At 39.4% G+C, this 20,559-nt stretch overlaps 1 protein-coding gene across 1 annotated transcript; it reads right to left on the minus strand.

Annotated features, from left to right (window-relative positions):
• Positions 1–5,725: 5,725 nt before the first annotated feature.
• On the minus strand, positions 5,726–20,349 carry LOC125265376 (interferon-induced very large GTPase 1-like). Its single transcript, XM_048185587.1, has 5 exons — positions 20,050–20,349; positions 18,289–18,397; positions 17,603–18,205; positions 16,959–17,038; positions 5,726–10,785 (listed from the first exon to the last, which is right to left on the minus strand). The coding sequence occupies exons 1-5, from the start codon at positions 20,347–20,349 to the stop codon at positions 6,502–6,504; spliced, it is 5,376 nt and encodes a 1,791-aa protein (XP_048041544.1). The 3' UTR covers positions 5,726–6,501.
• Between the last annotated feature and the right edge of the window lie 210 nt (positions 20,350–20,559).

Below are 20,559 nucleotides of genomic sequence, written 5' to 3' on the forward strand. Positions count from 1 at the left end.
AGAGATGATATGAGGGCAGTTAAAGGGATAGTTCACCCAAAAATGAAAATTTGATGTTTATCTGCTTACCCCCAGGGCATCCAAGATGTAGGTGACTTTGTTTCTTCAGTAGAACACAAATGATGATTTTTAACTCCAACCGTTGTCGTCTGTCAGTCTTATAATGCGAATGAATGGTAACACAATTTATAAGAGTCAAAAAATATGCTTAGACAAATCCAAATTAAACCCTGCGGCTCATGACAGCACATTGATGTCCTAAGACACGAAACGATCGGTTTGTGCGAGACACCGAAAATTATTTATATCATTTTTTACCTCTAAAACACCACTATGTCCAGCTGCGTTCAGCAATCGCTTAGGTTTCTCGCACCGCAGGGTTCAGTTTGGATTTGTCTAAGCATATTTTTTGACTCTTATAAATTGTGTTACCATTCACTCGCATTATAAGACTGACAGACGGCAACGGTTGGAGTTAAAAATCATCATTTGTGTTCGACTGAAGAAACAAAGTCACTTACATCTTGGATGCCCTGGGGGTAAGCAGATAAACATCAAATTTTCATTTTTGGGTGAACTATCCCTTAAAAGAGTAAAATGCTCACCTCTAAAATTCTCTATCAGTTCAGACATCCACCACTCAGTTAGCTTATCAGCGACAAAGCTGTCCATTTAAAATGACCTGGAGAAAACATTAGAGGTTAGCAACAATTTGAAGACTTGACACGCTTCTTTAACTCTCACTACTTAAGCCCGTAGAGCATTGTATAATATGATAAGCACAGCGCAGCTGGTTAACATAACTCAACTATTGTGTTGCCTCGTCGCTCTAGCCACGGCTAAAGGGGGTCATACACTGGAAGAGAAGCGTATTTAATACTCAAACACATTATTCTCTATGAGTGTACACACACCGGCGGCGCCATTCGGCGTCTGTCCGCGGCGCCCAGCAACGGTTCAGGACCTTGTTCAAAATCCCACAGCGCCACGTACATAGTCTTATATTAAATTTACACTTATTTGTCTCAAATCGTTGTTAATATATACTGACTTCGCCATGTGCTGCAATATAAATTTAGTTTTACATTAATTTACAGAAATCAGCTGCTTGAATGAAAAGTGCTGATGTTATTGGATTTTCAGGTGATATTCTCAATTTATTCAGTTAACGGACGCTCTGAGGTAAAGTGTTCAGACTGCAGACTCAGCAACGGTTGTATTTAATTATACAGTACAATCATAACATAGTACTGACATTATCTTAATTCCACAATGTCCTAAAACACAACAATATTGCTGGCCATTAACTGAGAAAGTACATGATACCTCGAGTTGTCCTAGACGCGGTGCGGCGCTTCTCGTCCGGTGTTCGACCCACTTAACACGGCATGAAGTCACCACTTGCTGCACTGTACCTATCGTATTATTACCAGTATTATAACAATGAGATAAGTACAGCACAGTTTATGAAAAATAGAATTTAAAGACTGTATAAAGCGAATTCAGTTATTTTCTTCTAAACACATTAAATAGGTCATACGTATTTCTCAACGATGTGTAAAAAGCATTTCAACCATTTTGACACCTAATTTCATGAACTTTTCGTTATTTTTAATCATTCAAATTTGGCTGGGTGGTTAATAACACTTTCTTATTTAGTCTGACAAACTCAAAACACATATTTATTTTGACTTTACACAGACTTTAAACTAGTTAGATGTTGTCGCGATATCCGCAGGCGGCTACATGCTAAGAATTACCACGGTAAGCCATGGTCATTTTTTCAACAAATGGTGTTAAACTAGCAACGGGGACATGGACACAGAAAAGTTTACGTTACATTGACACTGAAAATACTTGCTTACCTTAAATAAGTTGCACCGAAGAAGCCCAGGCCAAAACGGATTGATCGCATTCAAGTTCAAGTGACGGTTATTTCAAACGACTGTTGTGAGAAAATTCCAGAACAACAGCAGGGGGCGGGGGGAAGGGGCGTTAACCCAGAACATGGGTTACTCTTTGAAAAATAACCCAGAAACCTAAACAACCCAGGAATTGGGTCAAAATATTAGCCCTATAACCCAGAAAATGGTTACTCTCTGAAAAAATAACCCATAATTTTAATCCAACACAAATAACTCAGAAAATGGGTTAAAGAAATAACCCAGGAGTTTTTAGAATGTAGCAAGCAGTTGTAGCAAGCAAGCTACTAGTGTTGTAGTACCGGTCTTAAGACCAATTTTTGAAGGTCTTGGTCTGTCTTGGCCGCATTTGGTCTCAGTTTTGTCTTGGTCTCAGACTAAGAGGACTTTTTTTCATTAATTTGATTGTTGAGTTTTTCAATTGATTACAGATTTCCAATTGTTTGGTAACAGCTCTATATATTGTCTTATTATTATAATTGTAATTACTTATTAAAAATAAGACATTTCTCAGGCAGTAAATGTGGATCTTTCAGATGAATTTGAAAAGTGCTAGTCTGGTCTTGTCTCGGTCTTGACTTGCCCTGGTCTTGGTCTTGTCTTGGTCTCAACCCCTAAAGTCTTGTTCTTGACACACATTGGGGTCTTGGTCTCGACTTGGTCTCGGTTTAGGTGGTCTTGACTACAACACTAGTTCATACATTCAAACTCTCGCCACTTACCACACCGACAGCACGGCTCACTCATAGAAAATAATCGGTGCTCAGTCCAATGCATTCATTTGCAGCCGTTTGAACTCATAGCAAACCTAAGCAGAACACAGAATACAGTTCAGACAGTATATGAGACCAATGCATGGGTTTAACAGTGTTAACCGTATCTGATATAAAAGGGATAGAGAACAAGTTGGTAGCACTTTATTTTACAGTATGTGTACTTTCCTGGTACGTATATAGTAATTATGCTGTAAATACAGGTAAAAGAGTGGTAACACAAGGTACTTAACTGACATGTATGTACATGGAAACTAATAAGAAACACTGCTGTAATTTCCAATGGTACATACATGGTAACTACTTTGTACCTATAGACAAGTGTTGGGTAATAACAGATTAATAACAGACACATTACTGTACTTACTAGTGGTATATACATGGTAACTATGTTGTACTCACGGACAAGTGTGGACACAAATAACGGACACTTACACTTGTGTGCATGTTAACAACAGTACAAAATAGAGGCTTACCAAATAGTGTTGTTTTCTCACTGATGCCATTTAAAAAACAAAATTCTCAAGAAATAACGTAATTGTTTTGCTGCACTATGTATGTACTTGATGTAGTGTTTTATGCACTGTTAATGCTAAATTGCTCTCCACAATAGTGCATCTTATTTTACAGTCCTTAGTACTTAAAGGTTCTAAAGAGGTTCTTTTCATCAACTGAGAAACCAAAGACTGTTACTGAGTTTTTGAAATGAGCGCATGCGTAAGAACAACCCCCCTCCTTCGAAGGAACGCCTCCCAAAACTCGTAAACACTCGTATTGGAACACGACTGTTTACCACCGGCATTTGCTGTGTTGTGTTAGTGGATTCATTATGTCAGACTCACCGCAGGTAACTCATAATTTGCAGTTGTTACTCCTGTCTCCGGACAAAAACATTGCATGCAGCGCCTGTGGAGTGTGGAAAGTTACTGGAGCGCGCAGCCACGCTCGTCTCTCACAAGGAACGTCATGGCAGTGATTGACAAGCCAGAGGGCCAATCGCGTAAACGATTGGCTGATGTTGGCTGATGTTTTTAAGGCCCTACCTCGTGCACAGATGATGTATATTAATATTATTCCTTTCAGTGCACCTAATAAATAGTCTTTTATCAGTTAGTAAAGACAGTTTCAAGTAATATTGCAAAAATGTATAAAACAAAACATCCTTTTTAGCACCTTTAATATGCTTAAACTTATTATTACAAAGGTTAAAGGGTGCACTTTATTTAACAGTCCTATTTCCATGTACTTACTATGAATGTACTAGTGAATATACCAAATAGTTAATGTGTAAGTTACACCTGTGGCAGGTTGCATAAACTTAGTTCCTGTTATTACCCACAATTGTCCATAAGTACTACATAGTTACTGTGTATATACCACTAGTACGTACAGTAATGTGTCTTTTCAAGTTACCATAAATAAGTGTCTGTTATTACCCACACTTGTCTATATAAGTACGACATAGTTACCATGTACATACCATTAGTAAGTACAGTAATGTGTCTTGTTAGTTGCCATATACGGATACTATAAGTAAGTGCCTGTTATTACACAACATTTGTCTATAGGTACAAAGTAGTTACCATGTATGTCCAATGGAACATACAGCAGTGTTTCTTATTACTTTCCATGTACATACATGTCAGGTAAGTACCTTGTGTTACCACTCTTTTACCTGTACGTACAACATAATTACTACATGTGTACCAGGAAAGTACATGTACTGTAAAATAAAGTTCTACCAACAAGTTAGAACAAGATAGAACAAGAAAACAAGATATAACATGTAAACTGAATATTTCTATTGTGGTAATTCACATTCACATAAAAAGTTTGGTTATAATTAAACTTAAAGGGTGTAAAGAGAGGTCCCTATTTACTCGTCAAAAGACTATAAGTTCTGCCCAAAAAACTTTTCCAATTGTCTATGAAACCTATATTATTCTGTGGACAGCACTTAGACAGCCAGCCATTGAGTGATGATAATCTGCTAACTATCTCATCACTCCGACGAACAGGAAGGGGACCAGAACAAATTACTTCTCCTGACATTGTACTTGCAAGTTGACACACCTCTTTAATCTTAATTTTAGTGATCTCCGACTGGCGAAGTCGAACATCATTAGTGCTGACGTGAATAATAATTTTAAAGTATTTACGATTAGCATTAGCCAGCACTTTTAAATTTGCTTTGATCTCAGGTGCTCTGGCTCCCGGCAAACATGTGACTATGGTGGCTGGTGTCTCTATTTTCACGTTCCGTGTAATAGAATCGAAAACAGTATTTGAAGCCCTTGCATTCTTACTATCCTCTATTAAAGTTTGGATGCGTGTCTCTAAATCTGAGATTCTCTCTGTCAGCCTGACTATTTCCCTACATTTATGACATATAAATCCGTCGTCGCTGACAGAGAAAGCTATGCTAAACATGTGACAAGTGGAACAACTTGCAATACTGGGAGAGGACGACATGACTCACCGTGTTTGTAGACTGATCCGATTTACCACAGCTGTTTGATGAACGCGTTGAAAAAGGAGCATGCGAGAGACTGATGACAAGTTAACAAGCTAGCAAGATGCAAACGCATTGCAATAGTGATTTAGATTCAAAGATTAAAAGCTAGCGACGCCAGATTAATGTGGTCGGCAATATTATATATAAGGTAATGATAAGCAACAATGAATAAAAGAGATTCAAAACAAAGCTATATGGAGTTACAGATGCAAACCACTCTGAGCTGCGAGGCAGACACTTAAGAACATCTAAGTGTACTCAACTGTGCTATTTTGAGACAGCATGAAATATGAACTAAAATGTGCTTTTAATATACTATCTCTGTATTTAAAAAATGTATTTAGAGACCACTTATAACATTTGAACCCAAAGTGTACTACAAGTGGTATCTAAATACATTTTTTAAATACAGAGATAGTATATTAAAAGCACATTTTAGTTCATATTTCACGCTGTCTCAAAATAGCACAGTTGAGTACACTTAGATGTTCTTAAGATTATCTTACTAAAGAAGAATTTTTAGTATATTAAGTACAAAATTAGTGTGCAAAAATAGGGCATTTTAAGTACATTATAGAAATGTACTTTTTTTGACCTGGGTCAGAGAGATTTGAGAAACAATTGTCAAAAGGTTAAACTGCTGTTGTATTGTGGTAATTTTAACCACTGCTCTTCACATCCTCATACTTTGGAAGTATTTACAAAGAGAATTTTCTTTTGTAGAGCAGAAAACCGTGTCTTCTTGATATGTACACAACGTGAACCAGTTACAGCATGTGAGGGTGGGTCAAAGTAGACGTTGTTCACAGGCAGCTAATGAAAAACGTAGGCAATAGGCAAATATGTTACCCAGTGATGTGTAGTCATCAGGGAAGTGGGATTCCTGATGACATATTTGGTTCAGTGTCGATTCTTTCTTCTGAGAGGAAAACTTTGCAGATTGTTTACATTCACAGAGAGTTACATTACACATTGCATGAAAGGTGATATTCGAAAAAGCATAATAGGCGCACTTTAAGGTGTTTAATCAGTATTAATGTACAGAACATATTTCACACAGTACAGTATTTAACATTTATTTATCAGTCAAATTTATTTAGGTGATATTAGTTAACAGATGTAAAGTACTAGAACTAAAATAAAACCAACTAAACTACATCTTTAAACTTTTCTTTGGTGTATCCTGAGATGTAGATGATTTCAGCCTCATTGAAGTTAAGAATAAAAGGTCATTTTTATTTTATTATACCGTGTTCTGTAAAACAAAAGCCTAAAATAAAGTTATTTAAATTTATTTATCCAAACTGTCAAAAGCATCCTGTTTTGAGTATTTTCTCCATTCATCTGGGATTTTACCACTTTCCTCAAATGTTTTAATGTAGTGCTTTTCAAGATCTGTCTGGAATCTGCATATAAACCACTTCCAGTAGGGCAGTTCAGAGAGATCAGGAGTGATGCTCCAGTCTGCATAAACTCCTCCTGCTCTTCTGTAATCTCTATATAAGATGCTGTCATCTGAGTCACTGGAATAAAAATATAGAGTGGTGTTTGCTACTGCTGATGTGCAGATATGAGTAGACAAGTTAGATGTATTTTTGTAATGCACCCCATTCAGTCCAAAACTACGATGGAAAGGAGCACTGTGATCTCCGTGATGGTTTTCTATAGTGTTGGTGCAGGTGGCTCCACAGAACGGACACTGAACCCAACAGCACTGACAGAAGTGATCAATCAGAAGCTCATCTGGCCTGAACTTAAAGTCCAAATTTACTGGAAATGTATTTGTATTGAACCTACTGATAATATCAGACATTATAGCAGGAAGTTCCTGTCTTATCACATCTTCTAGAAGGTTGATATCATCAACATCATCATGTTTCACTCCACTGAGGTCTTTTTCAGAGAAGATCAACACATCTGAGAGCTTCTGTGTGAAACTCTTCAACCACAAACCAACATCTCCTCTATTCTCTTGAACATGTTCAGTAGATTCATGTGCTGCTTTCATGATCTTCTGCTGCAGGAGTTTAATGTTCTCCTTCATCTTGGGTAAAACACTGACACTGAACTTATCAGTGATGTACTGACTGACTTCATCTCTGATGAAACTCTTGAAGTGATCTCTGGGATTATTAATGTAGTTCATGTATTTGTCAAAATCCTCCTCTTCTGCAAGTGTCTTCAGGATGTGTTTCTCCAGATTTGATCTGTTTCCATTCAGTGATTCACAGTTTGATCTCATTTCATCTGTCAGATCTCTGGCAGTCTTCTTATAGACACTCTGCTCAATGGGCTCTTTCAGTTTCTGACAGATGATCTCTCCAAAAATGGCAGCTGATGTTGCTCCATGAGAGTATTTCTGGAAAATACTGTAGTACTCTTCTCTCTTCTTCTTAACATATATTACAGGATCATTGGCTTCTCTGAACTCTCTGTGCTGGTCAGTGTTCATCCTGTTTGCTCTTTTACACATATACCTTTCCCAAAGCAAATCAAACACTTTTTTCTGTGTTTCTTCATCATTTGTTTTGTCTTTAAAATTTAGGGCAAGTTCTTTGCTCTTTTCTAAAAAAGTGTTTTCATGATGTGTCCTCTGAGCATCAATCATTTTCTTCAGGTCTCGCTGCTGAAGAATCTCATTTAATTTCCTTTTTGTCTCTTTTATAATGTTTTCCTGAACATCTTTGATTTTGATGTCAAAGGATGTTTTCCACTGAATCAGTATATCTGCATATGTGTCTTTCTCAAAGAACTCAGACATTGATTTTTCTACTTCTTCACTTGTCTTCTTCAGTTCTCTTTGAAGATCCATTTCCTCAACCTCATGAATTGCTTCATTTTCTATTTTGTTGTGTAGTTGGTTCTCGATTTCCATCATGGCACTGCGAAGCCTCCAGGACCACTTGCTGTATTCTGTCTCCAGTTTCCTGTAGGCTGTGACCGCCAGAGAATTTCTGAAGCTGAAGACGAATCCTTCATTCAGTAAAGCTTCCCAGAGATCATTAATGCGGTCTTTTAAGTCTTTCAGCATCATTCTGTTTGATTTTAAGGCATGAAACATAATAGTTTTCTTTAGTTCTTGAATATTCTCACAGTATTTTGGGTTTGGTGGTGCCATCGGTGGGTTTCCCTCCCAAAGCTGAGCAAAATACTTCACATCATTCTGAACATCAAATTTAATGACATCACTGAAACATCCTGCATCACAGTCTTCATCTTTAGCAGCGAGTTTTGTCATCTCATCCAGTTTCTCCTGCAGTCGTCTCTTTCCCTCCTTATTTTTTTCTTCAGCTGTGATATCTGTAATATTCTGATGCACAAACACACAGCTGAGATTCAGTCTGACCTTCTTCATCCTCATGAAGGTGTGAACGACAGACTGAAGAATGTCCTGCATCTCAGCTGGGTTTTCACCGAAGATGTTGATCAAGGTCAGATTTGCAAGACCAACAACAAATGTGGCCAATTCATTGTCATGATCTTTTGTTGATCCTCCATCTAGTTCTAGAGCACGAAGACCCTCAGTATCTACAACCAGAATATAGTCAAAGTTCATCTGTGTTTTCATCTCATCTGACACTTTGACCAGCTGCATGAAAGCTCCTCTGGTGCACCTGCCAGCACTGACGGCAAACTGGAGTCCAAACATGGCATTCAGCATGGTGGATTTCCCAGAGCTCTGAATCCCTAAAACTGACAGCACAAAGACTCTCTGGTCTCCCAGTTTCTGGATGAGTTCATCTAGAACAGCAGAGATCCAGACCACTGGAACATGAGCAGCATCTCCATCCATCAGCTCCAGTGGAAATCCAGAGATCACCATCTCTGCTGCAAGACTCGGGAGAGAAGAGAAGTGAACCTGCAGGTCTTTCTTGTTCTTTTGCACAGATTCACATGATTCATAGATCTGACCGATCTCCCTCATGATGTGTTCCAAACCAAAGGCTGCAGCTTGAAGATCCTCAGATATTTTCTCAAGTTCTGTTTGTTCAGCTTTGAGTTTTTCAGATTTATCATGATTCCCTTTCAGTTTTATAACTGCCGACCACTTTTCATCATATTTGTGATTAAGTACAGAAATATACTTTGATGTATATTCATCTGGGAAGATTCCAAGCCATTTAAGAAAATACATCTTACTCTCAGCCTGCAAGTGTATTTCCTCAATAAACAACTGTATAAATCTATTTATGTTAATTGCATGCTGCTGCTCACGTATTTTCTTCAAATGAACTTGTTTTTGGCTTATATCCATTTCTAGTTCATCTCCTCGAGGTCGATGTAGTTCTTTGTTCTTCTGACTCCACTGATGCCACAGTTTCCCCTGATGAGGCAGAAATGATTCTTTGATTTCTGTCAGATCTTTCTTCTCCAGTAAACTCATCATCTGCTGTGCTGCTTCTCTTCCTCTCCTGCAGTCATCATCATCTTCCTCATCTACTCTGACGTATGAGTGTTTGGACACATCTTCAATTCTGAAAGTGGAAGATGATTCTGAGAGACAGTCATTTATAGCTCTTCTGAGTTCTTCAGATACAGCTGACTGATTTCTGTCTTTCAAACCAATTTTAAATTTCCCTTTCTTCGTCTGAACTACAGTAGATTCATCTTCAGTAAAAAGACAAATGAGTGGCTTTCTGTCCTTGTACAGATTTTGGATTATTGCTGCACTTTTGTCATTCCTGTCCAGTTGTTGTAGAAGAACAACATTGACTGAGCTCGTTTCAGTGAGGATCTGCAGCTGTTTCTCATGGTCTCCTGCATCACCGTGTAGATTACAGAATGCAACACAGTCAGTGAATTTATCATCATATAATCCAGAGGGGCAAAACCAGGCGATCTCCACCACTCCATCCATCAGGACTCTGGTTCTGCTGCTGCCTGGGCAGTTCCTGTGGAAGAATGTGTTGTGTTTCTCATTAATCAGACTGTTCATCAGCTCAGACTTGGATGAAGACACAGAGCCAAACCTGAAGAAAAACACCATTGGAGTTTCTGCCTTGTAGATCGGCTGGATTCGACTGATGATCTCATTGTTGGTGTTTCTGATCTTCCAGCTCTTGTTGATTTGTCTGAATGTCCAGAGAGGAAACTCAATCTGTTGTGTGAATGGATCAGGAACAAGCAGAGGCAGAGCGTACTGACACTGGGACAGTTTAGTGACCATCAGCTGCTTCAGGAAACCATCAGCACAATGAAACAGGGCCATCTGAACATCCATCGGGTTGATTTGCTCAGATTGGTTTGTTCCTTTGTTAGACAAAGACATTGCTTTGAATAGATCACCCTCATCATCAGATGAGTCATTGTCTCTTTGTTTTGTATAATTTTCTTTGCTGGTCTCTTTAGTTTTAATGTATCTTGCTCTGTAGTCCATCATCAGTAGTTTTTGTATGAAAGTCTGAATCAGCTCATCTTCAGCACAAGACTCATGGGACTTTAATGAATGTTCAGATATCTGAAGAACATCTGAAGCTTTCAGTTTACTTTGATGATTGTAAAGATGAAGTCTGTGCAGGAGTGGTTTTAACCTTGTAATTGTTTCTTTATTTGCTCTACACTCGTTTGCTGGTCCCTGAAAAAGAAAAAGACATTATTTTTTTATATAAAATTCCTTTTTGTGCACATTCTAGACCATTATCATTAAGTACCACTCATACCAAGAACAATAACTAACTATATTAGCATCCACACCAATGGACTATTCTAAGCACATGCTGCAGTTTTGTTGCAGTTCTGCCACTTTAAAGGCTCAAGCTCATTAAAATTGTGGATTCTGATAGGCTGTCAATGGATCTCAGTCATTAAGCATGTGTATGCACAAATTTGTGCGTGAAGTCTGCATACAAACATTTTCACAAACAAATCACAATTCACGAAAAAAAACCTTGGTACTAAAATGCATTCTAAATTTACTAAAAATGTAAAACCTTGTAAATGTGTTAAGTTGTATTTCATCTTAAAGGGATAGTTCACCCAAAAATGAAAATTTGTTTATCTGTTTATCTGCTTACCCCCAGGGCATCCAGGATGTAGGTGACTTTCTTCAGTAGAACACAAATGATGATTTTTAACTAGAACCATTGCTGTCTGTCAGTCGTATAATGCATGTCAATGGGAACTTCTCATTAATAAAAGCCATTAGATGGATTCGCACATCTCGTTTGTTCACTCTGTAACAGCTAGGTTACTAAGTTTATTAAATTAATTCACAATATTTGCACATAAATTATTAATGTGGGTGGCGATGTGTCATGCATGCACAATGGCGCTGTATGACAGATGTATCACTTTTATTTCATTAATCTTAACCAATAAAAAAAAACAATAGCTTTCAGGCGTGATGTTCTTTTCATTTTTATAGTTCACATGAGGCACTTACTGCATTCTTAACTACACTTGCAGAGTGCTCATCAATGTACCGTGCAGCACGAATTTCTCCAGAAAACCATCTATAAGAGTCAAATAAACATGCACAGACAAATCCGAATGAAACCCTGCGGCTCGTGACGACACATTGATGTCCTAAGACACGAAACGATCAGTTTGTGCGAGAAACCGAACAGTATTTATATAATTTTTTTTTACCTCTAAAACACCACTATGTCCAACTGCCTTGAGCATCCGGTTAGTGAGGTCTGAACGCGCTCTGACAACGGAAGTGATCTCTCGCACTCATTGAAGCAAAGTGAGAGAGATCGCTTCCGTCATCAGAACACGTTTTTTTACCTTACTAACAGGATTTGGAGGGTAGTGGGGTTTTAGAGGTAAAAAATGATATAAATACTGTTCGGTTTCTCACACAAACTGATCGTTTCGTGTCTTAGGACATCAATGTGTCGTCATGAGCCACAGGGTTTAATTTGGATTTGTCTGTGCATGTTTATTTGACTCTTATAGATGGTGTTACCGTTTCAATGCATTATTTGACTGACAGACTGCAACGGTTGGAGTTAAAAATCATTTGTTATCATTTGTGTTCTACTGAAGAAAAAAAGTCACCTACATCTTGGATGCCCTGGGGGTAAGCAGATAAACATCAAATTTTCATTTTGGGTGAACTATCCCTTTAACATGATGATAACCCAGACAGCAACATAGTCTGGTCCAGATCCGTTTCTGTCTACTCACCACCAGAAGTCACCTGTTTACCATTAAGACTTTTTCATAGCACACAGTTACATGTTACTTCAGACTACATTTCCCATGTTCCATTTCTCTAATCACTTCCACACCTATAGACAATCACAAGAACTATAAAACACTGACTTACAAGCTCACTGATCACCGAGTATTGCAAGCACATATCACGTCTTAGCTGATAGCTGCATCTATGGGGCCACATATCACTTTTATTTCATTAATCTTAACCCTCTGGAGTCTGAGGCTGATTTGGGGCCTGGAGAAGTTTTGACATGCCCTGACATTTGTGCTTTTTTCAGTTGTTCATAAACATATTAATGGAAAAAGTGTCATTACACTGTATTCAGCACAAACTAGGCTACCATAATATGTGAAGAACATGTATGTACATGTTTGTATTTTTGAAGGAATAATGTTTATGCGTGGTTATCGTAAAAACAAAAAAACTTAAGTCACTGAAATAAGGCCAAAAAATATATATTATATCTGTGTTCACAAGACTTCTGGGTATTTGAGGTTGTAGACTAGAGTTTTTGCTTCAGAATGATGTAAAATATGCTGCCTACTTCATATAAAACAATAGAGAGATTTAAAATTTTCTAAGACACTTTTTGTCAAGAAAACACAGTATGTGTGGAGGCGTGAATCATCATGAATAATGGGTCATTTACACCTGAGAAGACAAAAGAATCGTATAATGAGCTCTAATGACTTGCATATTAATGAGGCCTTTCAGTCAGGTAGGCTGTGAAAAAACCTCTGTGATCATGTCTCAAGTTCATTATGGTGTATATCAAACATACAGAAAAAACAGCAATACTGTGAAATATTATTACAATTTAAAATAATGGTATTCTATTATATTCTTTAAAATATAATGTATTTCTGTGATGCAAAGTGTCTAAACAATTATGTTACCTCTATGGCATTTCATATAGAGAAATATGCACATTTGGAGAAATATTGATGGATTCTCATATGTTTATGTCAATTTTCTATACAGAGAACTAATATTTATTCAATATTTATTGTCATCACTGTGAGTGCTGGATACTGTGTTTTCAATTCATACTTGCAGCTGGAGGGCGCTCTGTGCACCTTTAGTCCACAAATGCCTCCTAAAGAAGAATAGGTCATGTGACAATCCAGGAACTAACCAAACTAACAGAGGCTTCCAGAGATTGCTAACTATGGCTATGCAAAACACTTTTGAAGACAATAAATACACAATTGCGATGATGTATGCATGTATTGCCTCAGAATTTGCGTCTGAATAGCGCTGGCTCCGTGGGCGTGGCCGCATTAGCGGATAATGAGCTGAATCACGGACTTCTGACATGGCTCTCTTTTCATACAGATTACATAAACACAGAATATTTGTTTTTGATTTGACTTACAAGATTTAAAACCTGACATTTCAACTTTTCTTTAGACATAAGTGTAATTTTTTTGTGATGAGTATTCTCTAAGTTACAGTTCATTTTCTGAGAACTATCAGATTGTACTTTGTTCAGAGGGAGACGAGAGATCACGCATCATGTTAGTTTTCTTTATTTTGCAAAAAGCACAACATTTTGTTTTTACTCTGAGTGTACACAAATAAATAATATTCCACAGATTAAAATGGTGTATAGCTCTTAATTGTATGTGAAACATTGACAGAGTATTTTGAGTCTCTTTCACACTGGTAAGAAAAAAACCGAGGTGGTATCGCCGGCAATACCTCAGACTCCAGAGTGTTAACCAATAAAAATAAAACAGTAGCTTTCAGGCGTGATGTTCTTTTCATTTTTATAGTTCACATGAGGTACTTACTTCATTCTTAACTACACTTGCAGAGTGCTCATCAATGTACCATGCAGCACGAATCTCTCCAGAATACTCGTTCGCTTTCAAACATAGTGTCCTCATGGCTCTACTCTGGCTCAGATATTACGTGCGCGCTTGGTTGATCATCTTCCCGCAGTGGGAACATGACTCATCCACAAAAGCCCCCTCAGCATGCCTAAAGCCCAGACACGAGACAGTGATTGTGACTGTCAGACAATGGTCAGACAGGAAATGACCGCATCCAGAAACACAATGGTAGAATGACATCTTTAGAAAGATGCAACGTAATACCCGTGTAAGCTGTTTTAGGGAAATAAGCTCTCTCTGGTGCTGAAGAGCACAGAGGGTTAATGGCTGTGGCACAACAAACAGGAAATAGTGCAGCCTGTTGTGTGCTCTCACTCTCATAGAAGCTTGCAGACTCTCTCAGGCTGAATGAACAGCAGTCTCATTTAAGGCGCAACACCCTAGAAAAGCTGTAAAAACAGCTGTTTAATTGAACTGAAGAGATTGTGACCACTGCTGCGAGTGCCGTCACACCAACACCAGCAAAAATCTGTTTCCCAAAAGAAGGCCCGTAGTAGAAGATACTCTCAGAAAGATTGTAGAGCTGGAACTGTAGAACCGCTCAGCTCTGAGGCGAAAAGTTGAATATGCAATGCATTCACATCTGCATTTTTTACCCACGCTGTTGGGCAGAACACAAGATGCAAAATCTGCATGCCGGTGTGAATTGGCTCATTTAGTTTACGCTCGAAGTAGACTGGTTTCTCAAGTGAAATCCCAATTTGTCAGTTCAATTCCAACGTGATGCAGAACGTGACCGACTGAACGGGAAAGGTGTTTATTGTGTTTGGACGGGTTTTGAGAATGGCACACTTTGCATTGCTTGAGGATCTGGCAGGTGCACGTCTGCAGAGAGCAGCATGTGTTTGCCCGAAGTGATGAAAGACTGTAAATGATATTGCTAGAATCACTTTCAGAGCATTTGTTCAAAACATTTGGTCTCATTCAGTAATAATTATGTAGATTATTTCATATTAGTACACACAGCAGAACTTCTCACGAAACATTGCCTAAATGAGAAATACTCAAAATGAGTGGCCACAAGCACAAGGTTAATAATTTGTATAGAACACGGCCAAACCATATCCAAATAAGGGCTTTCCACACAACCTCTGTGTCTTTATTGTTAAAGCTGTGGTGTGGATACCGCTGTTCTCTTATAATTTGACCAATTATTACAGGTGCCCTAAAACTTTTTTTTAAAAGATGTAATATATGTCTAAGGTGTCCCCTGAATGTGTCTGTGAAGTTTCAGCTCAAAATACCCCATAGATTTTTTTTAATTCATTTTTTTTAACTGCCTATTTTGGGGCATAATTAGAAATGAGCCGATTCAGGGTGTGTGACCCTTTAATTCTCGTGCTCCACGCCCCAAGAGCTTGCACTTGCCTTAAACAAAATAAAAAAAGTTCAAACAGCTAATATAACCCTCAAAATGGATCTTTACAAAGTGTCCGTCATGCAGCATGTCTAATTGCGTAAGTACAGTGTTTATTTTGATGTTTACATTGATTCTGAATGAATTTGAGGCTGTGCTCCGTGGCTAAAGCTAACATTACACACTGTTGGAGAGATTTATAAAGAATGAAGTTGTGTTTATGCATTATACAGACTGCAAGTGTTTAAAAATGAAAATAACGACAGTCTTGTCTCCATGAATACAGTAAGAAACGATGGTAACTTTGACCACATTTAACAGTACATTAGCAACATGCTAACGAAACATTTAGAAAGACAATTTACAAATATCACTAAAAATATCATGTTATCATGGATCATGTCAGTTATTATTGCTCCATTTTTCGCTGTTGTCCTTGCTTGCTTACCTAGTCTGATGATTCAGCTGTGCACATCCAGACATTAATACTGGCTGCCTTTGTGTAATGCCTCGATCATGGGCTGGCATATGCAAATATTGGGAGCGTACACCCCGACTGTTACGTAACAGTCAGTGTTATGTTGAGATTCGCCTGTTCTTTGGAGGTCTTTTAAACAAATGATATTTATATAAGAAGGAGGAAACAATGGAGTTTGAGACTCACTGTATGTCTTTTCCATGTACTGAACTCTTGTTATTTAACTATGCCGAGGTAAATTCAATTTTTGAATCTAGGGCACCTTTAAAACTTTGTTGTTATAGTTATCATTCTCATTTGTCTCACTATAATTCTCATTATAGTCATAATTTATCATATTATTAATATCTATTTATAAATACCAGTTTTATAACTGTATTTTACGGAACAAACAAGGAAATCCCGCACACTATCAACTTGCAAAACAATAAAAAAAAGTTCTTTATTGGCAAGATAACAATGTGATGTGGTGTTAATGATTATTCAATCACTAATCTTGAAGGGATATTGATGATTCTTCACTGTGATTTGTCATGTTGTTTTAAATACAGTAGAGTTTGAATACAATGTTGATGGCTGATGAAGATCATACAATCGAAACGTTGCTAATACAGAACTATTTTTATTGTTTTGCAAGTTGATAGTGTGCAGGATTTTCTTGTTTTTTCATATTTTGACTATACCAGTCTTTTTTCCTACGCACCTATCTATGACATACAGGTGTGCGACGCTAATTGATCATAACTGTCTTTTACAAAAAAAAAATGGCAGTTTTGCTACAAACAAACTGTCAGAATAACTGGAGAATGAAACATCAAGAAGTAAATCCTGATCAGCTAAAATGAACACACACCTCAGCTCTTACCATGCATGTTTCTTCTGTCTCTGCTGCTGTGGTAGACTCACTGCTTCCTCTCGTGATTGAAGCTTTATCTTTTAAAACATGAGAAAAATAATAGAATTGTTTCTCAAGTCATTTAGAATATTTGTATTCTGTTTAATAGCAGTTATTGTCTGTCATGCATTTAATAGATGTAGGTTGTCACAGAATCTAATTGTACTTATCTGGGTGTGTCATGGGTGTCATGGGTGTGAATTGTTTAGACTCTGCTCAATATTTTTCTTTATTTATAGCTTCACTGGTTCAACATGTAATAATTTGTCTTCATTTCACATGAGATTACTCTGTGATTGTTTTTTTTTTGTTTTTTTTCTGACATTTTTTTTAAACAATTTCTTACCACCAGAAATCAATATCATTACTCTTGGTTATGTTTACACATAATAATAATTATTTTCTGTTATCAGTGGTGGATGAAAATGAAGATATTCAATTGTTAACATTTCATGAAGCAGTTTATCGCAAAAAGCATCTAACAACAAACTTTATCAACAAATGTGTCTATAATATCATAATTACTGGAGCTTACATCAGAATGTTAGTTTACAGTCTCTACAAAACATGGAAAATATCACTGAGGAATATGTTTTTCTCACCACTTTCACAATCACTCTTCTGTTGCGGCTCTTCTGTCTCTTGTATCTCTCCAGTGTAACACTGTTTATTCTCATTAAACAGAAGCTCAATCTTGTTCATCAGTTCTCTCATCTCTGATTGGTTGTTCATTATCTTGTTGCAGGTCTGAAATCTTCCTCCACATTTCTTCAGCAGCTGCTCCAGAACAGGGTTTTTGTTTATATCATCTGTTATTGTGTCACACGCTTCTTTTTTCTCATAGGTGAAGAGAATCATCACAAACTGTAGAACTTTGTCTCCAAACACTCTCTGAAGCCATTCAAGACCCATCTTATCATCATCTGTAAACTGGCCCAGTCGCACAACAAAGATGAAGGCATGGATTTCACTTCTTTTCACTACTTGACCAATGAGATTATTCTCATGTTCAGTCTCATGTAAGTCAATCATGTTGATCACAGAGATGTGACGTTCTGATATCTTCCTCTGTAAAGGAATAATTCTGGATATTTCTGCATTTTTCATATTCATTTCTTTTTCTCCAAGTAGAAGGTTTTCATTTCCAAACTGGACTGATGCAGAGTTTCCAAATAACACAACAGATAGATTGGGCAGTAAGATCTCTAGAACAAACACCAAAGAACTGCTGTTAAACAATGAAAACACTGCAATGTAAGAACAAGTCTTAATGCCATTGTTTTCTTACCCAGGCTGCTGAGTAATGAATCAGAGTCAGACGGTTTAGGTGCTTCACCTAAATCTGCTTGATCATCAGATTTTGAGCTGCTCCCTTCTTCTCCAAGCTGTTTATTATCCTGAAGAATGTTGATTAACTATTAGAATTTTTTGAGTCTAATGTTCTGCACAACTTAAAGGGTTAGTTCACCCAAAAATGAAAATGATCTCACTAACCCTAACCCTCAAGACATCTGGTTATGGTTATCTGTCACGGTATGCACACAAACAAGATGGTAAATCCAAGCGCAGCATTTATTGGGTAATCCACAGTCGTATATCCAAAACAGGCAGGGGTCAAGATCCAGATATCAGTCCACAAAAACAAGAAGCCAGAGATACAAAAAGGTGCATGTAACAAAACATTAACAAACCACAAACAAAAGCAGAAACAACTCAGTATAAATAGACAGACACTAATGACAACTCAAGACAGCTGGGTGCAATGAAACGAGGATAATGAGTCCGGGAAGTGGGTTATGGGAAATGCAGTTCACAAAGGGTGAGGAACAGTCTGGATTGGAGTGCGCTCTAGTGGCTACCTAGGGCACTCCAACTGGTGATCATGACAGTACCCCCTCCCTACGGAGCGGATACCAGATGCTCCATGAAAAAAAAACAAACAAAAGAAACACTCTCAGGAGGGAGGTGGACAGGAGGAGGACCAGGGGGAGGGACGGTGGGCCTGGACCAGAGCCCCTGACTGAAGGCCAGGGAGGAGCCAGAGGAACAGACCACAGGGGCTCCAAAAAGGTCAGGGTCCTGGCTGAATGCCAGGGCGGCGCTGGAGGAACCAACCAGGCGGGTTCCAGCAGGTCTGGAGTCCTGGCTGAGTGCCAGGGCGGCGCTGGAGGAACCAACCAGGCGGGTTCCAGCAGGTCTGGAGTCCTGGCTGAGTGCCAGGGTGGCGCTAGAGGAACAGACCAGGCGGGCTCCAGCAGGTCTGGAGTCCTGGTTGAATGCCAGGGCGGCACTGGAGGAACTGACCAGGTGGGTTTCAGTGGTTCAGACGGCCGGGGCAGTGGCAGCAGGGCAGAAAGCCTGGGCGACAGCGGCAGGACAGAAGGCTTGGTTGACGGCGGCAGGACAGAAGGCTTGGTTGACGGTGGCAGGACAGACGGCCTGGGTGGCGCCAGCAGGGCAAGACGTTTAGGCAGCAGCAGCGGCAGGGCTGGCGGCCTGGGTGGCGGCGGCAGGGCAAGGCGCTTAATTGGCGCCGGCAGGGCAAGGCGCTTAGTTGGCGCCGGCAGGGCAAGGCGCTTAATTGGCGCCGGCAGGGCAAGGCGCTTAGTTGGCGCCGGCAGGGCAAGGTGCTTGGGAAACCAAAGATCAACCTCTAGGGTGGTCTCCGGGCCTTGAGGGATGGAACCCCTTCTCTTTCTCCTCCTCCTTCTTGAGTGAGGCGGTAACTCGGTACCCACCTCCACTGAGGACTCTGGAGCGAACTCACTGGCTGGAGCGGGCTCACTGGCTGGAGCGGGCTCTGGAGCGGACTCACTGGCTGGAGCGGACTCACTGGCTGGAGCGGGCTCTGGAGCGGACTCACTGGCTGGAGCGGACTCCGGAGTGGACTCACTGGCTGGAGCGGACTCACTGGCTGGAGCGGACTCACTGGCTGGAGCAGACTCTGGAGTGGACTCACTGGCTGGAGCGGGCTCTGGAGTGGACTCACTGGCTGGAGCGGGCTCTGGAGTGGACTCACTGGCTGGAGTGGGCTCTGGAGTGGACTCACTGGCTGGTGCGGCCTCTGGCTGAGCAGGTGTTGCCCAATGGACTCTATGGCCGAGATATTTAACAAAGCCCCAAAAATCCAGAATCTGAAGCCCCTCCAACTCCCACTGAGGCAGAGGGTCATCGAGGCATTAAAAATCCCCTTTAGCGCCTCATCGTTATAGCCCAGCCCCACCGTCCTCGTCCAGAAGAACTGGGCAAAGCACCCTACCTCAATGCCGTCTTGACGTTGGGCCGTCAATGCCCGAACCCGAGCCATCCGCTCCCTCATAGTGACTGGCGGAGGAATCCGGAAGCTCATGCTGCTGGATCTAATAATGGTGGTTTGTTCTGTCACGGTATGCACACAAACAAGATGGTAAATCCAAGCGCAGCATTTATTGGGTAATCCACAGTCGTATATCCAAAACAGGCAGGGGTCAAGATCCAGATATCAGTCCACAAAAACAAGAAGCCAGAGATACAAAAAGGTGCACATAACAAAACATTAACAAACCACAAACAAAAGGAG

Source organism: Megalobrama amblycephala, linkage group LG1 (genome assembly GCF_018812025.1).
Source record: "Megalobrama amblycephala isolate DHTTF-2021 linkage group LG1, ASM1881202v1, whole genome shotgun sequence".
Lineage (NCBI taxonomy): Eukaryota > Metazoa > Chordata > Actinopteri > Cypriniformes > Xenocyprididae > Megalobrama > Megalobrama amblycephala.

Excerpts from the sequence above, each read along its gene's own strand:
- LOC125265376 (XM_048185587.1), bottom strand. The coding sequence starts at position 20,349 with ATGAGCTTCCGGATTCCTCCGCCAGTCACTATGAGGGAGCGGATGGCT. Across the intron at positions 18,206-18,288 it reads TTCATTACTCAGCAGCCTGG|AGATCTTACTGCCCAATCTA; the intron begins GTAAGAAAACAA and ends TGTTTGTTCTAG. Across the intron at positions 17,039-17,602 it reads GAAGAGTGATTGTGAAAGTG|ATAAAGCTTCAATCACGAGA; the intron begins GTGAGAAAAACA and ends ATGTTTTAAAAG.